The sequence below is a fragment of the Gracilinanus agilis genome, chromosome 5 (assembly GCF_016433145.1).
Source record: "Gracilinanus agilis isolate LMUSP501 chromosome 5, AgileGrace, whole genome shotgun sequence".
Lineage (NCBI taxonomy): Eukaryota > Metazoa > Chordata > Mammalia > Didelphimorphia > Didelphidae > Gracilinanus > Gracilinanus agilis.
In genome coordinates, this window is record NC_058134.1 from 117,427,964 (window position 1) to 117,446,452 (window position 18,489).

General features: G+C 40.0%; 1 protein-coding gene across 1 annotated transcript in view; it reads right to left on the reverse strand.

Annotated features, from left to right (window-relative positions):
* Nucleotides 1-18,489, reverse strand: part of EXOC4 (exocyst complex component 4) — an 892,087-nt gene that overhangs the window by 71,598 nt on the left and 802,000 nt on the right. Inside the window, exon 15 of the mRNA XM_044679735.1 lies at nucleotides 2,791-2,932. Within this exon, the coding sequence (XP_044535670.1) occupies nucleotides 2,791-2,932 (142 nt within the window). The remainder of the gene's footprint in view (nucleotides 1-2,790; nucleotides 2,933-18,489) is intronic.

Here is an 18,489-nt window from a genome sequence, read left to right on the forward strand (position 1 = left end):
CCTTTCTTTGTTACAGTTATGACTTCTGAAGACATTTTTATGGCATCAAGTCAAAACTGTCTCCATACAAATCCCATTCATTGGACCTGTACCTGCCCATTGGCATTAAATCTAATTTCTTTTTTCCATGTTTTCTTCAAATGTTTAATGATAGCTTTAGGGGTCCCTGAATCATGTCTCTTATGTCTGAGAAAAATCGCAAAGTACTTAAGGGCTTCAAAACACCTTTACTCCTTTTAAAAAATCCCAGTAAAGAGGAAACTCTTAGGATTTCTCAAAGAGAAGATATTTCTCCAAGTTCTTGAAAAAAACAAATAATAATAATGGTAATTTGACCATATATTTCTTTCTTTTTAAAACCTTACCTTCTTTCTTAGAATCAATATTGTGTATTGATTCCAAGGCATAAAAGTGGTAAGGGGTAGGCAATGGTAGTTAAGTGACTTGCCAAGGGTCACACTGCTAGGAAGTGTCTGAGGCTAGATTTGAGGCCAGGCTTGTCTGTTGGCTTTGCTTTCAAACCACGGAGCCATCTAGATTTCCCCAAAGTCAAATGCTTTAATATTTGCCATATCTCCTTGACTCACATAGCACTGGCATTATTATTCCCATTTTATAGATTGGGAATATGAATGAAAAAGAATATAAATGGCATGTCTATGATTATCATGAGTTAGTGGCAAAACAAAAACAGAAATCCAGGTCTTCAGATTCTTGGTTTTCTGCTCTGACTGCAACTAAAGCTTTGGGAAAGCTTGTGATCTCTCAAGGTTGGGCGGGGGATCTAAGGGATAATGACGTTGAGTATCTTGCCTTGTGACTGATGAAGAAAGGGAAAAATTCCTTCCCGGATTCTAGAGTTCAAAATATTCTAATGTGGTCACATTCTCATTTCCCTTTCCTCTAGCTCTAAGTGCCCCTGCAGCAACTCAAACAAGCCTTAGATGAAATGGTTTCAATGTTATGGTTATTATTGTCAGAATGTGGAGAAATGAAGGGGAGGGACAGACACCGAGGAGTTAATGACCTACCTCAATGAGTTTAAAATGCCCGTTGGGAATTAGCTACATGACATAGATAGTTGTGGCTTTAAAATATATTACGCACTTACACCATCAATAACCTGACTTCTGTGGATTTGGATAGTAATTAGTTTGGTGTTCTATTTGCTTCTCTCTGCAAATCTACAATTCGGCACATCAGAAAGTTGTTGGGTTTTCCCTCAAAAGCATGTTCGATGTGCTCTCTTCATAGAAGTGAGGGGTATATTTAATTGCTATCTTAGAAATTAATAGAAAAATGAATTTTAAAATTGGTATAAAACAAACCAATAAGACAGGAAAAGCCACTGTTTTTGAAAAGCTCAAACAGACAAGCCATCATGATGATGATGCTAACAGCTCGGTCTGCTGTCATGCTTTTTGGCTCATACAACGCTTCTTTGGCAAATTTGCAGATATCAGCACACACATGAACATATGCCCATTTTACAGGTAAGGGATCTCGACCCCACGGGAGTGAAGGGGACAGAGGTGGTAGGAGCCGGGACTGGCATGCAAAGCTAAGGCTCCATACTCCATACTAGGACTGCTCTCTATCACGCTAATGGCGAAGAGGAAAAATAAAAGCTAATTCAAAAGCAATATGGATGTTTTTGGGGCACTGCCTTTCATTCCTCTGTTTTCCCTCAGTACTTACAAGGAGGAAAAACCTAGCAGCCTGGGTAACCTCCCTCAGGGGGCGCCTTCTCCAGGAAGCCTCCTTGGCTCTGTGGAGAACATGTGATGACACTATCGTGCATCCTAGAGACGCCATGAGAAGCTCCTCCACTCCAAAGCTGTTCCCGGCCACCCCACTAGGAAGCACTTAGGATATCTTACTTAAAGCCAAGATAGAACAACAACAACAACAAATGGCAGCGTGTAGGGAAGAGGCCTTAAGGAAGGAAAACCGGGCCGAGAAGGAGAATGGTGACTACCGAGGTGGAGTCGGGGGGCTCTGACGAGGGGCCACTCAATCTCTCTCAATGACGCTCCAGGTCCGAATCCAGAGGAGCTGCACAGCCACGTGGGCAGAGAGTTCTCCTACGGAGGGGTTCCCTACACTACTGAAATAAACATCTGGGCTGGAAAAAAAGACGTTTCCTGGTGATCTAGAAAACATTCTCTAAAATGGAGGAACAGGGATAAACGAGAGAAAGGAAGGTGCTGGGGGGAGGGGGGGGGCTAAACAATGGACTAGGCAAGAGCAACGTGGTCTAGTGGAAAGAGCGCCGAATTTGGGGACAAAAGACCTCGCTTTGAATAGCTCAAGTCCCTTCACCTCTGGGATTCTGTTTCTTCATCTGCAAAATGATGGAGCCGGCCTACAGGACCTCGAAGGGCTCCCGGAGGTCTCAAACTCCCACGATCCTCTGGTTTGGGGGTCTCAAATATTGTACAGTTAACGCTCTTTCCCTTCTCTGAAGGCCTCATTTGGCCCACGGGACCGTACACTACTGGGCCACCCATGAGACGTTCCTGGTGGGGCGCCGCAGACTCCTCTGGGCTCTTATTCGAGGCTTTTACCTTGGCTCACATTCGAGCACTCTGCAGACGTCTGTCACACAGAGCATCAGTAGCGAGCCGGGCATATCTGCGAGTGCCGTTTGAGGACAGACTCGCCATTTCCCTGCAGTCTGCAGAATGAACATTTATATTAAAAAATCCAAAAGGCCGCAAAGAATGCTGCCTTGGCCACAAACGCTCCCGATACCCTCAAGCTGGCAAGACATCCTGCCCGCGGCCGCACCTGACTTCCAAGTGTAGGACGAGCAGGCAGCGGTCAGCCATCTCCTGGAAGGACTTGGCCAGCTCCCCGAGAGTCTGCACGATCTGCTCCGAGCCCGAAGGGAGGTCCATGCTCAGGTGGTTCTCTTGGCCAGGGGAGGGCACTGAAAGACAGGAAAAGGCACACAGGTGACCGATTTCACTCGGGGCACAAGCTTTGAATCACACACCTGGCGGACGCCCGCACCTCTCCTCTGCCCCAATCAGCCTGGCAAACACATTAAAAGCTGAGCAGAAAACCCAAACACCCCCCCCAAGACTGAATACTGTCTAGTACTGACCATTGTTTACCTTTACAACATCCAGCCTGTTACCCAAATGTATCTCCTGGAGACTAGAGTGCAATATTGCACTCTCTGTATTATATTATTCTACATCAGAACAAAACAAGAGAAGATTCTTAGTTTACTAATATTTTGAGGTCTTTAACTGAACCTCCTGGCTCCTTTATGTGATATTTTTCTGGGTGCATTAAATGTGGCATAGAGGACTAAAGAAGCCATGCACGTATAGATGAAGGTGACTGGGAATAGGACATTGAAATCCTACTTCTAGCTCAGGGATTCAGGCTACCTTCACTATCAAAAGCATTTTCTTTTTTCTTTTTAATTCAAAAAAGGTTTTTTTCCCCCAAATCATTTTCCAAACATCCTGCTAAGAAATCCCAATTCTTTCCTTTCCTTGTAATAATGCTGATGATAAGCAATAATAATAATAATAGCAGCAACATCAAATATTTTATGTGGTAAACAAACAATCAACAACCCACCTGAAAGTTAAAGAAATTGCTTCAAATAGAGAGAGCTATAAGCATAGAGGAACTGCTGAGTTCCAACTGTAAGTAGTAAAATGAAAGTATTTCAGTAAAACAACTAGCTGGTGATATATTTAATTTGACTCTAATCTATGGTGCAAGCATAGTGTTCTACTGGAAAAAACCTGAGCATTAAACCCAGAGCTTGATTGGAATGCTGCTTTATGAACTCCCCAGGGCTCACTGAAATTTATGAAGTATTTTTTAAATGGGAGACAGTACTGAGTAAAGAAATCCTGAACAGGGCAAACAGAGACAACCAAAAATAATTAACTAGCTCCTAAATGTCAAACGGAAATACATGAAGAAACGGCACTGGCAGAATAAAATCTGCTCAGGGTGATTGCAGTCAAGATTTGCAACATAAGCCACCCGCACACACGTGCATCCTTTTTACAGAACATTTCTCTAAGATGATCTGAAGGATGTAGTTTGACTTTTATTTACAAAACTCTATTCCTCTTTTAATATATTCCTTTTAACATAATATTTTTGTTCAGGTACAATGCCAGTGCAAATAAGTCACCCCTTGTAGGAAGGACCTGAATACAGAATTGGTTTTTCTTCAATATTGTTATGGGGGGTTGGGCTAATTTGATCTTCGATTCAATTCAAGTTGAGAACTTATTAAGGCCCTACTATGTGCCAGGCACTGATGTGATATGATATGATTTGATATGATGCAGAAAAACAGGAAAGGCCCGGCCCTCAAGAAGCTTACATTCTGCTGGTGATGAACAACACATACATGGATATAAGCAAATAAGAAATAGATATAAAAGTAGAATTATTATGTGCATGTGTGTGTGTGCATGGGGGAATCAGAAAAGGCTTCTTACAGAAGCAGTGCTTGATTTTAACCTTCAGAGTAGTAAGAAACTCAAAGCAGCAGAAATAAGAAGGGACAATATTCCAGGTAGGGATGGGGTGAACAGCCAGCCAGTGAGATGGAATATTCTATTTAGGGAATATCCCCTGGGCCATTTGGGGAGGAGCATACATGATGGGAGATAAGAGTAATGGGAGATACATCTGAATGGACAGGCTGGAGGCAGGGGGTGAATGGACAAACAGGACTCTCGATTTTGTTCTAACGCCAGTGGAAGCCACACAAGTTCCTTGCGTAGGTAAGTGACACGATGCCCTGCCCAGGATGTCCATCGAGGTGCTGAGTCTACGGGGTAAATAAAGGAGGAGGCGTCTGGCTTTTCTGTGGGTCCTACTAACTAGCTCAAATGCTGCTGGAGCTTGCCACATCCTCTTCAGCAGATGGTCATCCAGGGCAGCACGGCCCAGGAAACTCACACCACACCATCAGAGACAAAAGTGAGTCGTATTTATAAAGGGTTTGTGGTCTATGAAGGGCTTTCTTCACCATAACCCTGTTCACACACATTCTTTTACTTTGAAGATGTTCAGAATCAAATAAAGACACATTCTGAGCAGACAGTTGGAAAAGCTGTGTGTTGGAGATGGGTAGTGTCACGGAGAGAGCTCCAGTCGGAGTTCAAATCTGGCTTCAGACACTTAACAGCCGCATGACCCTGAGTGAGTCATTTCACCTCTGTCTGCATCCATTTCCTCATGTGCAAAATCAGGATAACAATAGCCTCTATCTTCCCAATGTTTAGCATGGTGCCTGGCATGGAATAAGCACTATTTAAATACTGGCTATGATGATGATGAACGTGCATGCTTGCATTACGGGCGTTCCAGAAACATAAATCTATGTGCCTGCACCGCCTTGCTCATCGGGGGTCTCCACCCTGACGAGTGGTGCTAGGAAGAGCTTGACTTCTCAATGCCTGGGCAGCTCTCTAGGGCAGTATGCTACACATGGGCTGCTCCTCTGCCTAGCTGGGGGCGGGCAGCAGTGAGGAAGGCACCCGAGGGATGGAGTTCTAGGCGCAGCTGGGCCAGATGCCCCGTAGCAAAGGTCTGGCTCCGTACCACGAGGACCGCTTAGCACGGCACAGAGAAAGCGTGTGCGTGGCGACCACTCGCACCATTCTTTATCCAGCTCAGACACTCACCAGGGCATTGCGTGGGCCAGCACGTGGCCGGAGACAAGGACGGTATGTCCAGATCCCCGATGGTGCCTTTCTTCTCCACTGCAGACTGGATGTGTCTCTGCAATGCTAACATCATTCTAGGGAGGGCACAGGGAAGGAGGAATGGGAGGTTCTGTCTCAGAGAAGGGGGAAATGAGTCCAATTCAAGGGGTAAAAGGTGCTGTTTGGCTATCTCACAGCACGTGGACCAGCTGAGAGTGTCGCTGGGAGAGAGGGTGCTAGATGGGGGAAGGAGCCAGCCTGCTGTATAATTCTGTGCCAGCCTTGGAGGGGCTCGGGATGGAGCGAGATGGCAGCGGAGATTCAGAGTGCAGGGAAAGGGCTCGGTTTTCCTCCGTGTGCCAAGGACTTTGCAATTCAGTTATAGCAATTTGACTCGAACCATCCTTACTGTTGGGCAGGGGGGTTAGTGAAACGAAGATGCATACACGTTCATTCCAGCAGCTCCTTTACCCAGGAAGGATGGAAATTCCAGGGTTTTCAGTGTCTGGAGATTGATTTCTGGCACTGCTTGTCAAGGACTGGGTTATAGGGAAAGACTATTTCTGCAGCAGGAAATCGCTTCAAGGAAAGTCATTTTCTTTTTCTTCCCAGGTTTTGCACAGAGAAGGGCTGACAATCAGGGCCATTCAAGGCCTTCTACAATCTGATACCAACTCATTTTTCCAACCTTCTCTCACACTACTTCCCCTCACACTGATAATGTTTCAGTCAAACTGGAGCATTAGCTATTCCACAAATACATTGATATTAGTCAGATAACAAACATTTTATTTATTTATTTATATATTTTTTAAAACCCTTACCTTCCATCTTGGAGTCAATACTGTGTATTGGCTCCAAGGCAGAAGAGCGGTAAGGGCTAGGCAATGGGGGTTAAGTGACTTGCCCAGGGTCACACAGCTGGGAAGTGTCTGAGGCCAGATTTGAACCTAGGACCTCCCATCTCTAGGCCTGGCTCTCAATCCACTGAGCTACCCAGCTGCCCCTGATAACAAACATTTATTAAGTGCTTTATAATATGCCAAGGATCGTGCAAAGTGTTGAGGAAAGGTAAAACACAGTCTTTGCCCTCAAGGTGTTCCCATTCTTAAGAGGAAAGACAACTACATAGGAAGGTAGAATAGAGAAAAGCCTCCTGAAGATGTTGGGATTTGAGTGGATCCTTGAAAGAAGCCAGGAAAACTATGAGGGAGAAAGATGAGAATTCCAGGCAAGGACTTTTACTATAGTACTTTATTATATATCTATTGTATGTAAAACAGAATCAATTAATTTAAAGGTCACACATGTATTAACAATATTTTCCTTCACTGCTCATTTATTTTAAACTAGTCACAATGATGAATACTAGTGGGACTCAGGTGTGTCATTTATGAAGGGGGGGCATAAATCAGGCTGAATCTCCCTAATTTTTTCTAATTTAAAGATATGGGTCTTTTTGCTTGGTGAATTAAAGGCCAAGAGAGTGGAAAACTGAACTTTAGACAGTAGAGTTGAGAGGGCAGCATGGTGTAATTATAAAAATATAGGCTCTCTCAGCATTTCAAAGAAATCACACAGAGGTAAAGGACCCATAGGGACAAAATTATTTGTAGCCATTTTGGGGAAGCTAGTAAAGAACTAGAAACAAAGGAGATGATCAGAAATTGGAGAATAGGTGAACAATTTATGGGACAAAATATTTGTGCCAATAAGAATTAATGAAAGGGACAGTTTTAAAGAAAGCTTAGAAGACTTTTATGAGCTGAGGCAAAGCCTACTGAGCAGAACCAGAGAAAAACATAGAATAATGTATTCAATAACAACCACCTTATGAAAACAAACAACTTTGAAAGACTTAAGAACCCTGATCAATGCAACAACCAACTATTATTCCAGGAGACCAATGATGATATATGCTACCCACCTCCTGACAAAGAAGTGATACATTCAAGGTACAGAATGAGATGCATATATTTTTTGGACATGGATAAAGTAGGAATTAATTTTGCATGAGAATGCATAAGCTACAAAGGTTTTGTTTTGTTTTTCCTTTTTTTTTCCATGAAAGAGAACAAAAAAAGGGGGAGAAAATAAATGTTAGTCAATTGAAAAACAAATTATAAGCTCAAGGTCACACAGCTAGGAAATGTCTGAAGCCAGATTGAAATCCAGGACCTACCATCTCCAGGTCTGGTTCTCTATTTACTGAGCCACCCACTCCAGTGGTTCTTAATCTTCTTTGTTATGGTGGACCCCTTTGGCAGGCTGGTTAAACCTATGGACTATTCCTTAGAATAATGTTTTAAAACACATAAAATTAAATATATAGATTTGCTAAGGATACCAAGTATACTGAAATTACTATTAAAATATAAGAAAAAAAAACAAGTTCACACATCTCAGGTTAAGAAACTCCTGATATTAGTCTAACTCCTTCACTTTACAGAAAATGGAATTGAGGCCTATAGAAGAGAAGTAACTTGTTCAGGGTCACAAGGAACCAAGTAGGAGAGATGGGTCTTCAATCCAAGTCCTCTGACTCCAAACCTTTAGGAAAGTTGTATAGAAATGTGAATTGCTTATCATCATCACCAGCACCACCATCATCAGTACAGAAGATTCAGGATATTTTTCCTGAGGTCATTAAAAATTTTGATGAGGTCCTACAAGGCAGTAACTCTGAAGGGGGCTAGTTTGTAGAGGCTGATAATGATTCATCACAATCCAGGGCTTGCCAAAGACACCAATTTAAAATTTCAAGCCCCTGTACCTTTTTCCCTCCTAGTACCTTCCACAAATAAACACCAGATAGGTGAAACTAATGAAAAAGTGGTGTTTTTTGGTTATTTCCCTGAAATGCCTCTGTAGTCAGAATTGGTAGTGTGATTTAAGAACTTTGACCTTAACTTTGCTGATTACTCCAAGACAGCCCAAGTAATCAGCCCTACAAAATGTTCTGGTCCAAGGAATTCCATATAAAGCACACATGGGGTCCATCTTGCTGCAATCAAGGGACTCTAATCTTTCCTTTCAGATGATAACCAAATCACTTGACCAGTTCCAATGAAATATTAAATACAGAACACCTTTCAGGAAAACTGGAATGCTAGCTGCCATGGAGAAGCAATCAGTTGAGGACATTAGGAAGTCTCAGGTGGTTTCACATCCAAATATTAACAAGACCTAAATCTGTTTAGTTCTTAAAATTAGTCAAAATTGGGCTCATTCAGCCCCAGAAGAGCATCTGTTTTCAAGGATGCAGCTGCTCTGCTTTCAATGGCAACTTACTGCGACTTCTTTAATTGATCCATATAAGGATGTCCTTGTGCATCTGCAGTATTAGCTGAATTCGTTATATTATATACTGGTCCCAACTGGGGTGGAAGTGAAAAACTCAAAAGGGAAAGATAGTTATTGTAGCAGGAAAATGGAGGTTAACCCATTGAATCTATGCTTTTTAGGAGACAGAAAGCTGCCAAAGAATAATCCCACTTGATTTGCTCACTGAGAACATTAGACCACTTTCCAGAAGTTCATTCTAGGTCTATAAATCTATGATTCTGGGAAACTGTGAATCCCCTTAAAATTTACAAAGTTTTCATATACTCTCCTCCATCAATGCCTTCTTTAGATGTTTCAACCTGGCATAGAGATGAATGAATTGGATTTCTTAAAGCTAGGGCAAGCTCTGAAAGGTCTTAACAAATTGGAAAGGCTTGGAGGAGGGCCTGGCAAAGGACTACATGTTTTTCATCTAAAGCTCAACCTCGTTAAGTATGGGGAGTCCCATGATGAAAATGCTGACCAAAATGCAGGTGATGAATTTTTGCAACTCATAAAAGCATCCCATAAGGCAATGTTCTTTGGGTCGTGGACCTTATTGGCCATCTGGTAAAATTTATGGACTTCTGAGAATCATTTTAAAAATACATTAAAATCCTTAGGCTTAATAAGAAAATTAATTATATTGACATAAAGGTATATATATTTTTTCCTGATTCCAGTTCATGTTCCATCTGAAATCTGTCCATGGATCCTTTAGGGTCTTTGAACCACAGGCAAAGGACCTTAGTTCTAAGACATAAAGATTGGGATCTACAGAGAGAGTACCTACATTGTAGGAGTACCTACTGATGAGATAATAGAATTTTGAAAGTACGGGAGCATGATGCAACTTAATGAATTCTGCTCTGAACTATGAGTCAGGAATTCACAGAAAAAGCATGTTCATTTCTGTTTTTTAGTTTTCCTTTCTGAAAAAATGGTGATTGTGTGGCATAATGTATAAAGAAACTACCCTAGAGTCAAGAAGAACAGATCTTAAGTCCCACTAAAATCATTCCCTTTTCTCTTAGTATTAATTCTAAGCCAGAGGAGTGTGAAGGGTTAGGCAGTCAGGAAGTGTCTGATGCCAGATTTAAAACCAGGTTTTCTCCATTCCAGGTGTGGCATTCTATCTACTGCACCACCTACCTACCCCATCAAGTCCCTCTTCTGAAACACAGTAGTCTTGTGTCTCTTGGCAGGTTACTTAAATTCTAAGGGCTCTAGATGACTTCTGAAGATGCTAAATTATAAAGCGAATGATAACTCACATTGGTAGAGCAAGTTCCTCATTGTGAGTGTCCTATACTGATCGCCAGGAGATGAAACCACAGATTCAATCCTAAAATATTTACATTTCTAATGGAGTTGATGTAATGATGGTGCTTAAAAATTCATACTCTGATTGTGAGATGCTGTTACCTCAGAGATTCCTTCTCTCAGTGAAAGGAGCCTCTGATTCATTCAATCAAATAGGTAACATAAAATATATGCATACATAATGTGTGTGTGTGTGTGTGTGTGTGTGTGTGTGTGTGTGTGTAAAGAGTGCTGATTGGATCTGCACTCTGAAGGAAACCCCAGCCTAGGAATCACTAAATTAGTTTTTAGGGAAAGCCCTGAGGGAGAGGATAGAACCAAAGATGATTCTGAGGTGTTGAGCCCGAGTAGTGGAGGTTAACTGTGGCATTTACAGAAAGAGGTGAGCCAAAAAGAACTGATGTTGGGCTGGGAAGAATAATGAATTCAGTTTCAGGCAGGTACATTTTGAAAAGATGGTAAAACATCTTTAATGGAAATGTGCAGCAGGAGGTTGGAGGTTCTGGTAGACATATCAGGGCTAGACATAACAGCTCTAGAAGTGTTCTGGATATAAAGGAACTGAGAAGCAGAATGTTATAAAAGAAAGGGCTTTGGGCTTCGAGTCCAGAGGCCCGTGTTTTTATTCTGGTTGTGACAGTCCCTGCTTTCAAGTTCACATTCTAATTTGGAAGATAACACAGATGGAAGGTTTCCACTGCAAATCAGATGGAAAAGTCCCATGGTCCTTAGGGCAGAGCAGCAAAGCAGAAGGTAATGCCTCTTCTTTAATGTCATTTCCTCCGCTAAAATTATATCAGTTTTTGATGTTGAACAGAATTGACAATGCCAAGGACTTTGGTGGCAAGAATTTCTTTTCTTGGTCTTTAGTAGGTGTGGTTGTAGCATCTGCAGAAGTCAGGCTACATCTCTTTAGGGGCCCTTTCCCAGGATAACGTCTCGGGGACTCTGCTGAAAGCATTCTTATTCCCAAGGCTTTTGGATTCAGAAACCTAAAGGGAGAAGGTGGTGTGGGTGCGGCAGTGGTGGTTCTTTGATGTGTTGTTGCTTGTCTCTTTCTCAGGGCGCCTTTGCTGCTTTAGCTAGGCTGGCTTGACTGTCTTGTGGGTGGCAGCTGGTTGACAGTGAGTGGGCATGGCTGGCTCCTGTTCCACGAGAGCGGCTTGCCCCGATACTCTACATCTACATTCATTTCTATGTCACTACTCCGTCGGTTGTTATCACCTCATATCTAGATTATTACAGTAGCCTCCTACCATTCTTTGCTGCTCTAATCAATCTCGTAACTAAGGTGGCCGGTCCAATTCCTAAAGCCTAAGGCTGATCATGTTACTACCCTGAACAGAGCCCTGCAGAGGCATGCTCAGTTTCTAAGGCCAGCATCCAAAGCCCTCCCCAAGCTAGATTCACCCTACTTCATTACATTCTCTATTTTCAACACAATGCTTGGTATGCAGTATACGCTCGACACATACTTTGATTAATTATTTTCCTAATACTTTGATGAATCTAAGTTCTTATCAGAGTGAACATTCCCTCTCTCTATGTAGCTTGAAACCAATCCAAATAGGAATCTCATCTGATCTGCTAAATAAGACTCTCTGATTTTGAAACCATATGGGTAGCTGTGTGACACTGGACTGTTCATAGATTGTTCTTTACTTTCACTCTATGACTATCTCCTTCTTTTTCTACTCACTCATGGCAATTCTTCTATACATATCACTATGAGTATTCTACTTAGACAGCCTTTTTCCCTTGAAGTCACCCTGGGTCAAAGGCAATTTTGATGATTATGAGATGATAGTGCTTTAAAACATAACCATACAGCATCACTGGAAAATGAATGGTGTTAGAAATAAACAATTTTGTGGTAGCAGAAGCAAGGGATCACTGAAAATGTTGCATAATTTCCTAAATTTGATACATCCTGATGTTCTTTTCAGTTCTGTGCCCAGCTAACTGCTCATATTTATAACACATATATGTGATGATGGACTACCTCAAAGGTAACTGCCTATCATAAATCAGAACAACATGTGATCTTCTTTCATTTTTGTTTTTTTCTGAGTAGATGTCTTTTTTGAGCAACCCAGTGCCAGAGAAAAATTTATCTTTACAAAGGAAGCTTTACAAAGTATTAGAAAGGTAAGTTTTTGAACAGGTATTATCGAAATATGAACGAAACTTAAATTTTTATTCCTATCATTCTCCTAAAAACTGACTAATATCTTTTGCCCACGATTTCCAAGTATTTTAATGATCAATATTATTGTTCAATGTTAATGAAATTAAAGCTCCAAAGATTATGAAAATAAATCTCCATTATAGTAAAACAAATACAAAACTAAGGTAAAAGTGGACAGCTGTTTTTGAAGTTCCCACAAGGGAGAGAGACTAAGTCTATGTAGTATTTCTAGAATCTGAGCCAACACTGGTACTCCATACATTGTACAGCTCAATGAAACACACTGTAAGTTTTCTCAGTACATATTCTTTGATGTTAATACCGATTGAGCAAGTCCCAGGCCTGCCAAGATATTACGCTTTAGGCGCTTGCCAGCACACAGTACATACATAGCAGAAAATAGGTACTTCTCTAAAGTATCACAACTCCATCTTTCCTAAATCTCATGGGCAAAAAAAATATAAGGAACAGGATCCTTCAGTCTGAGGGGAAAATAACAAGATTAATGTTTTTTTTCTCCTTTGTTTCAAATAATCCTCCCCAAGTACCTGGCACAAACCTAATCACCAACCAAAATGATATGTTGTAATAGTAATTCTGCTACTATTAGATTAGGAAGAGAAATGAGGGAAAAATAAAGCAAAAACAAAACAAAAAAATCAGCCTCATTTTAGTCATTCATTGGGAAAATATCGTTTTAATGCTATATTTGATCTCTCGTGAACTTCATATATCAATATTTTGCATTTCTACAAAAATCTCAAATCAAAGAGCATCTTAAGAACTGAACAAAAACCTGCCCAAGTTTTCCCAGGTGAATAAGGGAGTCTGGATCAAGCCAGAAACAATATTAAAAGGGCTGTGCAGTTCTGTTTTTCTTAAAAGCACATGTGTTTAATGAATATCATCCTAGCTGCAGAATTTGTGCACTTCTCTAAGTGCCTCAGGGGAGTAGTTTATTCACTAAGTGACTCAGAGACCAATTCAATTAAATTCAGCCAATAACACTGTGCTAGACTTTGGGGGGGAGATATGAAGATTAGATAAGACAGGATAGCAAACTATATGGAGCAAATAATCTGGTAGGGGATAAAACACACACATAAGTAAGCGTAACATTTATTTTTTTTAAAAAACCCTTACATTTTGTCTTAGAATGAATATACTAAGTGGGGGCGGCTAGGTGGCTCAGTGGATTAAGAGCCAGGCCTAGAGCCAGAAGGTCCTAGGTTCCAATCTGGCCTCAGATACTTCCTAGCTGTGTGACCCTGGGCAAGTCACTTAACCCCCAATCCAGAGGAGCTGCACAGCCACGTGGGCAGAGAGTTCTCCTACGGAGTTGTTTCCTCCATTAGAATGTAATCTCCATGAAGTCAGGGACCATTTTCCTGCTGTCTTTTTATTCTCAAGGTTCAACACAGTATTTAATACATGTTGATTGAATGATTTTATTGCTTGAAGTCATACAACATGTGCAGGTCTAGATGGACAATGAATATTGTCCATCTATATTAGAGGTGTCAAACTCACTGTAGCTCCACGGAGCACCAAGAAAATTAAAAAAGTAACTGGGAAACATTAACAAAAGAAATAAAAATATAGCACAACACAGATAATATTAATATCTGGTTTTCTTTTCTTTTCTTCTTATTTGTTTGTTGACTGCATCAAAATTCCCAGATATATTCCTCCCTCCCCTCCTCTCACCAGAGAAGGCATTGCTTGAAAAAAAAAAAAAGGTATGTATAAACTACAACTTTTGCATTTCTATTTATCGGTTCTTTCTCTGGAGGTAGACATTCACAAGTTATTCTTCAAACATGAGTTCTGTGGCTATCTATTGTGTTCTCTTAGTTCTACTTATTTCACTTTTCATAATTTCATGTAGGTTTTTCCATATTTAAAAAAAAACTTTGCTCATCATTTCTTATGGTACAGTAATATTCCATTAGAGTCAGATGCTACAACTTGTCCAACCATTCTCCAATTGATGGACATCCTCTCAATTTCCAATTCTTTGCCACCACAAATAGAGCTGCTATAAATATTTCATAATATAAAGATTTTTTCCCCTCTCTGCTGATCTTCTTGGAAAACAGACCCAAACAGTGGTATTGCTGAGTGTAAGAGTATATACACAGTTTTATAGCTCTCAGGCCATAAGTTCACAGTTCCACTAACAGTGTATCAGTGTCCCCATTTTTCGGCATCCCTTCCAACATTTATCATTTCAGCAAATCTGATAGAAGTGAAATAACTCAAAGTTGTTTTGATTTGCAACTTAGGACATTTTTTAAGTCTATACATGATTTTGATATCTTTGTCCAAAAACTCTATTCATATCTTTTGATCAGTGGGGGAGTGGCTCATATTCTTATAAATTTGACAGAAGTCTCTCTTTATTTTAGATATGAGATCTGTGAAAAAATGTCTATAAATCCCCCTTCTCCCCACCTATTTCCTTTCCTTCTAAGCTTGATTACATTTGTTTTATTTGTACATATAATGTATGGCTTTCTAAATCTATACATAGGTCCCAGGGATCTCTTTCTATTTGGATTTGACATCACTGATCTCTAGTGTTGGAGGGAATTTATAATGAGTAAAATCAGAGATTCATTTGAGTATTAAATAATTTGAATTATGAACACTCATCATAGGGCTTCCTCAATGAAATCTATCAATGAAATTTACGATTACTCGAAAGTAAGCAGCTATAAAAAAAGAAAAGAAAAAAGTTACCAGTTTATAAATCTTAGAGGAAAAGCTAAATAAAATAGATGAAAAAATAACTGGGGTATGACATGAAACTGGAAGACAAGTTCAATGGGTTAGTCATACATCTGAGATAGTCACTGCAGGAGGGCAATGAGTAAGGCTTAATATCGAAGAAGAAGAGGAGAGTGGGTTAGATTGCACAAGAGAAACTGCATAGCGATTTTAAATGATACTAAGCTAGTATCTTTTAGTACAAGAATATGTACAAATATTATGTACAAGAATATGACTTTAGAGGACAAAAGTTCTCCCAGGTGTGCTGCATAGTTGCAAATCTTCTAACAGCATACTCTCTGAAGAAAAAAATTGAGGGTAATTTTTGCAGAAGTCAGAGAAGAGACGTATGGCAGGCTCAAATAGGCTTCATCTTATTTCCAATGATCATCTGCTTACAAGAATCCTATAAGGGTCTCATCCAGAAAACTGATGAGTGGAAAAAGGGGTAACCTTTGTCATTTAGCAAGAGGATGGGATAAACAGAAGGAAGGATCAAATGTGCACAGGCACCAGTGAAATATAAAAATACTTAGAGCAAGGCCTCCAATGGAGGTTCTTTGGAAGAATACAAGTATAGAATCATGCAGGATGGGATGGAAGAATGCCTATATTAGTTAAATAATACAGCACTATGTTCTAACGTCTCATATTTTCTGTATTAACTGCATATATTTCATCTCCCCTACTAGACTAGAAGTTCCTTTATAGCATGGATTTTATCTTATTAAAATATAGATTCTCTTTTCTTTTCACCCTGTCCATACCCCAACAATCCCATATGCATAATAGGTTCAGTTCTGATCGCTATTTCTTTCATGAACAAATACATACTTAATTCAATAAAACAAACACTATTAAGTACAATGTACAAGGCACTGGGGGTGCAAAGATAAAAACAAAATATTCTCCAGTAATTAGGAGCTTAGATTCCACTGAGGAGTTAGAATATGGAAACATATACAAAGGCATTTCAGGATGGAGAGAATAGGTGTTATTCAGGGGGCCCCTAAGCTGTACTGTTAAAGAAACTAGGAATTCTATGACATGCAGGTAAGGATTTCTAGACATGAGAGATTCATCTATGCCAGTGGTTCCCAAACTTTTTTGGCCTACCACCCCCTTTCCAGAAAAAATATTACTTAGCCCCCTGGAAATTAATTTTTTAAAAATTTTAGTAGTGGGGGCAGCTGGGTAGCTCAGTGGATTGAGAGCCAGGCCTAGAGACAGGAGGTCCTAGGATCAAATCCGGCCTCAGACACTTCCCAGCTGTGTGACCCTGGGCAAGTCACTTGACCCCCATTGCCTACCCTTGCCAATCTTCCACCTATAAGTCAATAAACAGAAGTTAAGGGTTTAAAATAAAAAAAAATTTAGTAGCAATTAATAGGAAAGATAAAGGCACCTGTGGCCATCACCGCTCCCCTGGATCGCTGCAGCACCCACTTTGGGAATCACTATAAATTCTACGCAAAGATACAGAAACAGGAGATGGAATTTCATGTGCTGGAAATAGCTTAACAAATCAGTTTATCTCTTTACAAAACAATGTGTCCATCCCTCTTCTCTTTCTCCTTCCACTTTATTTAGGTAATAATACATTTGGGTTGTATCTATTTAACCAGTAACAAAAACTTGACCAAGGTCATTCATAGCAGGAAGAATCACAGAAGCATGAATTCCTCCAATCTCTCATTTTGAGCTACTCAATGTAGAGATTGTGGCTCAGTGGTTTGATTGAAAGACATTTTTGAAATAGCTCTGGAAGGGTCCTTAGACGAAGTCTGAAGATACAGTCATGTTGGATAACTGTTTGGAGAGACCAGATGCTCTGGAAATGAGCAAGATGGAAAAGAAGGAATGGAAAGACAATGAACTTCCTTATATCCAGGATGGCATTTAGAGATGCATAATCTTCCTGGTGGAATTTCTGCTCAGTGAGGACAAAAGGAGACACCCCTCTGGTGTGCTATAAAGATAACACTAAGTAACTCCAATTCCATCTCTCTTGTGTCAAATATGCCCTATATGGGTTAAATTGATGGAGGTGATGACACTCACATATTGATTAATGTTTTGTGATGGTTAATAATATGCTACCATATTTCTGTCATTATATATTAATAACCCATGAAGCCTGTTCTCATACCTATTTAAGACTCACCATATAGTTTGTGGAATAATTAATCTTCTGAATATTCTTTTTTTCTAAAAACCATTACAATGATAATCTGCTTCTGGACCAGTTATAAGATAGAGCTCTTAAGTCCAACAAAGCAGAATAATTTACTAGTTGATTACTAAGTATCAGACTGAGTTACCTCAAAATCTAAATATCTTTCTTTTCCGATATAAATGTGACCTCTGAGGCTGACTCTCCCAGGTATATAAAACCTTTATAGGACTAGCTATTACAAAGCTCTACAGAGCCCCTGAGAATAATAAGACAGCACCTTTCAAAAATCAAGAAACACAGACTAAATGTTCTTGTCTGTCTGAAAACCTCTCAGAAAACAGATATTTAGCCGAGGGGCAAGAAGAAATAATTAGGCTTGGTTGTTCCTACAGCTAATGGACATTAATATTGAAGGGAAAACATGGTTTTTTGAACTTTAGAGAAGACAATAATAAGATTCTGATCCCAGAGGGGAGTAGGCACTCTAGCTAGCATCAGGCTTGTTAGTGAGTAATCTTGGTAAATGGAATTTGGGGTGAAAAGATCTGAGTTTGAAACTGAACATTACTTATAACAAGGAGACTTTGGGTGAATCACTTAACCTTTATGGGCTTCAGTTTTCTCAGCAGTAAAATGGGAATAATATTGAAGATAACAGTGTTTTGTGAACTATAAAGTGCAATTTAAATGTGAATCATTATTGTTATAACTATAACAACTATGATAACTACTATTACTACTGGATCATTTTGTCATGGATGACGAGAAGAAGATGATGATCACTACTAACTACTACTTTCACTACTACCACTACTAGTACTACTACTAACTACCACCACTACTCACAACGACTATAGGATTCTCCTACAGTGAAAAAAGGAAGAGAATGAAAAAACAAAACAAAACTTTTCTTGTTTACTTTCATTTCAAATTTGCCCCAAGTTACCCTTGGTGGCTAGTAGATACACCAGTAAATACTAGGAACTTACTATCATTCTATGAAAAAAAAA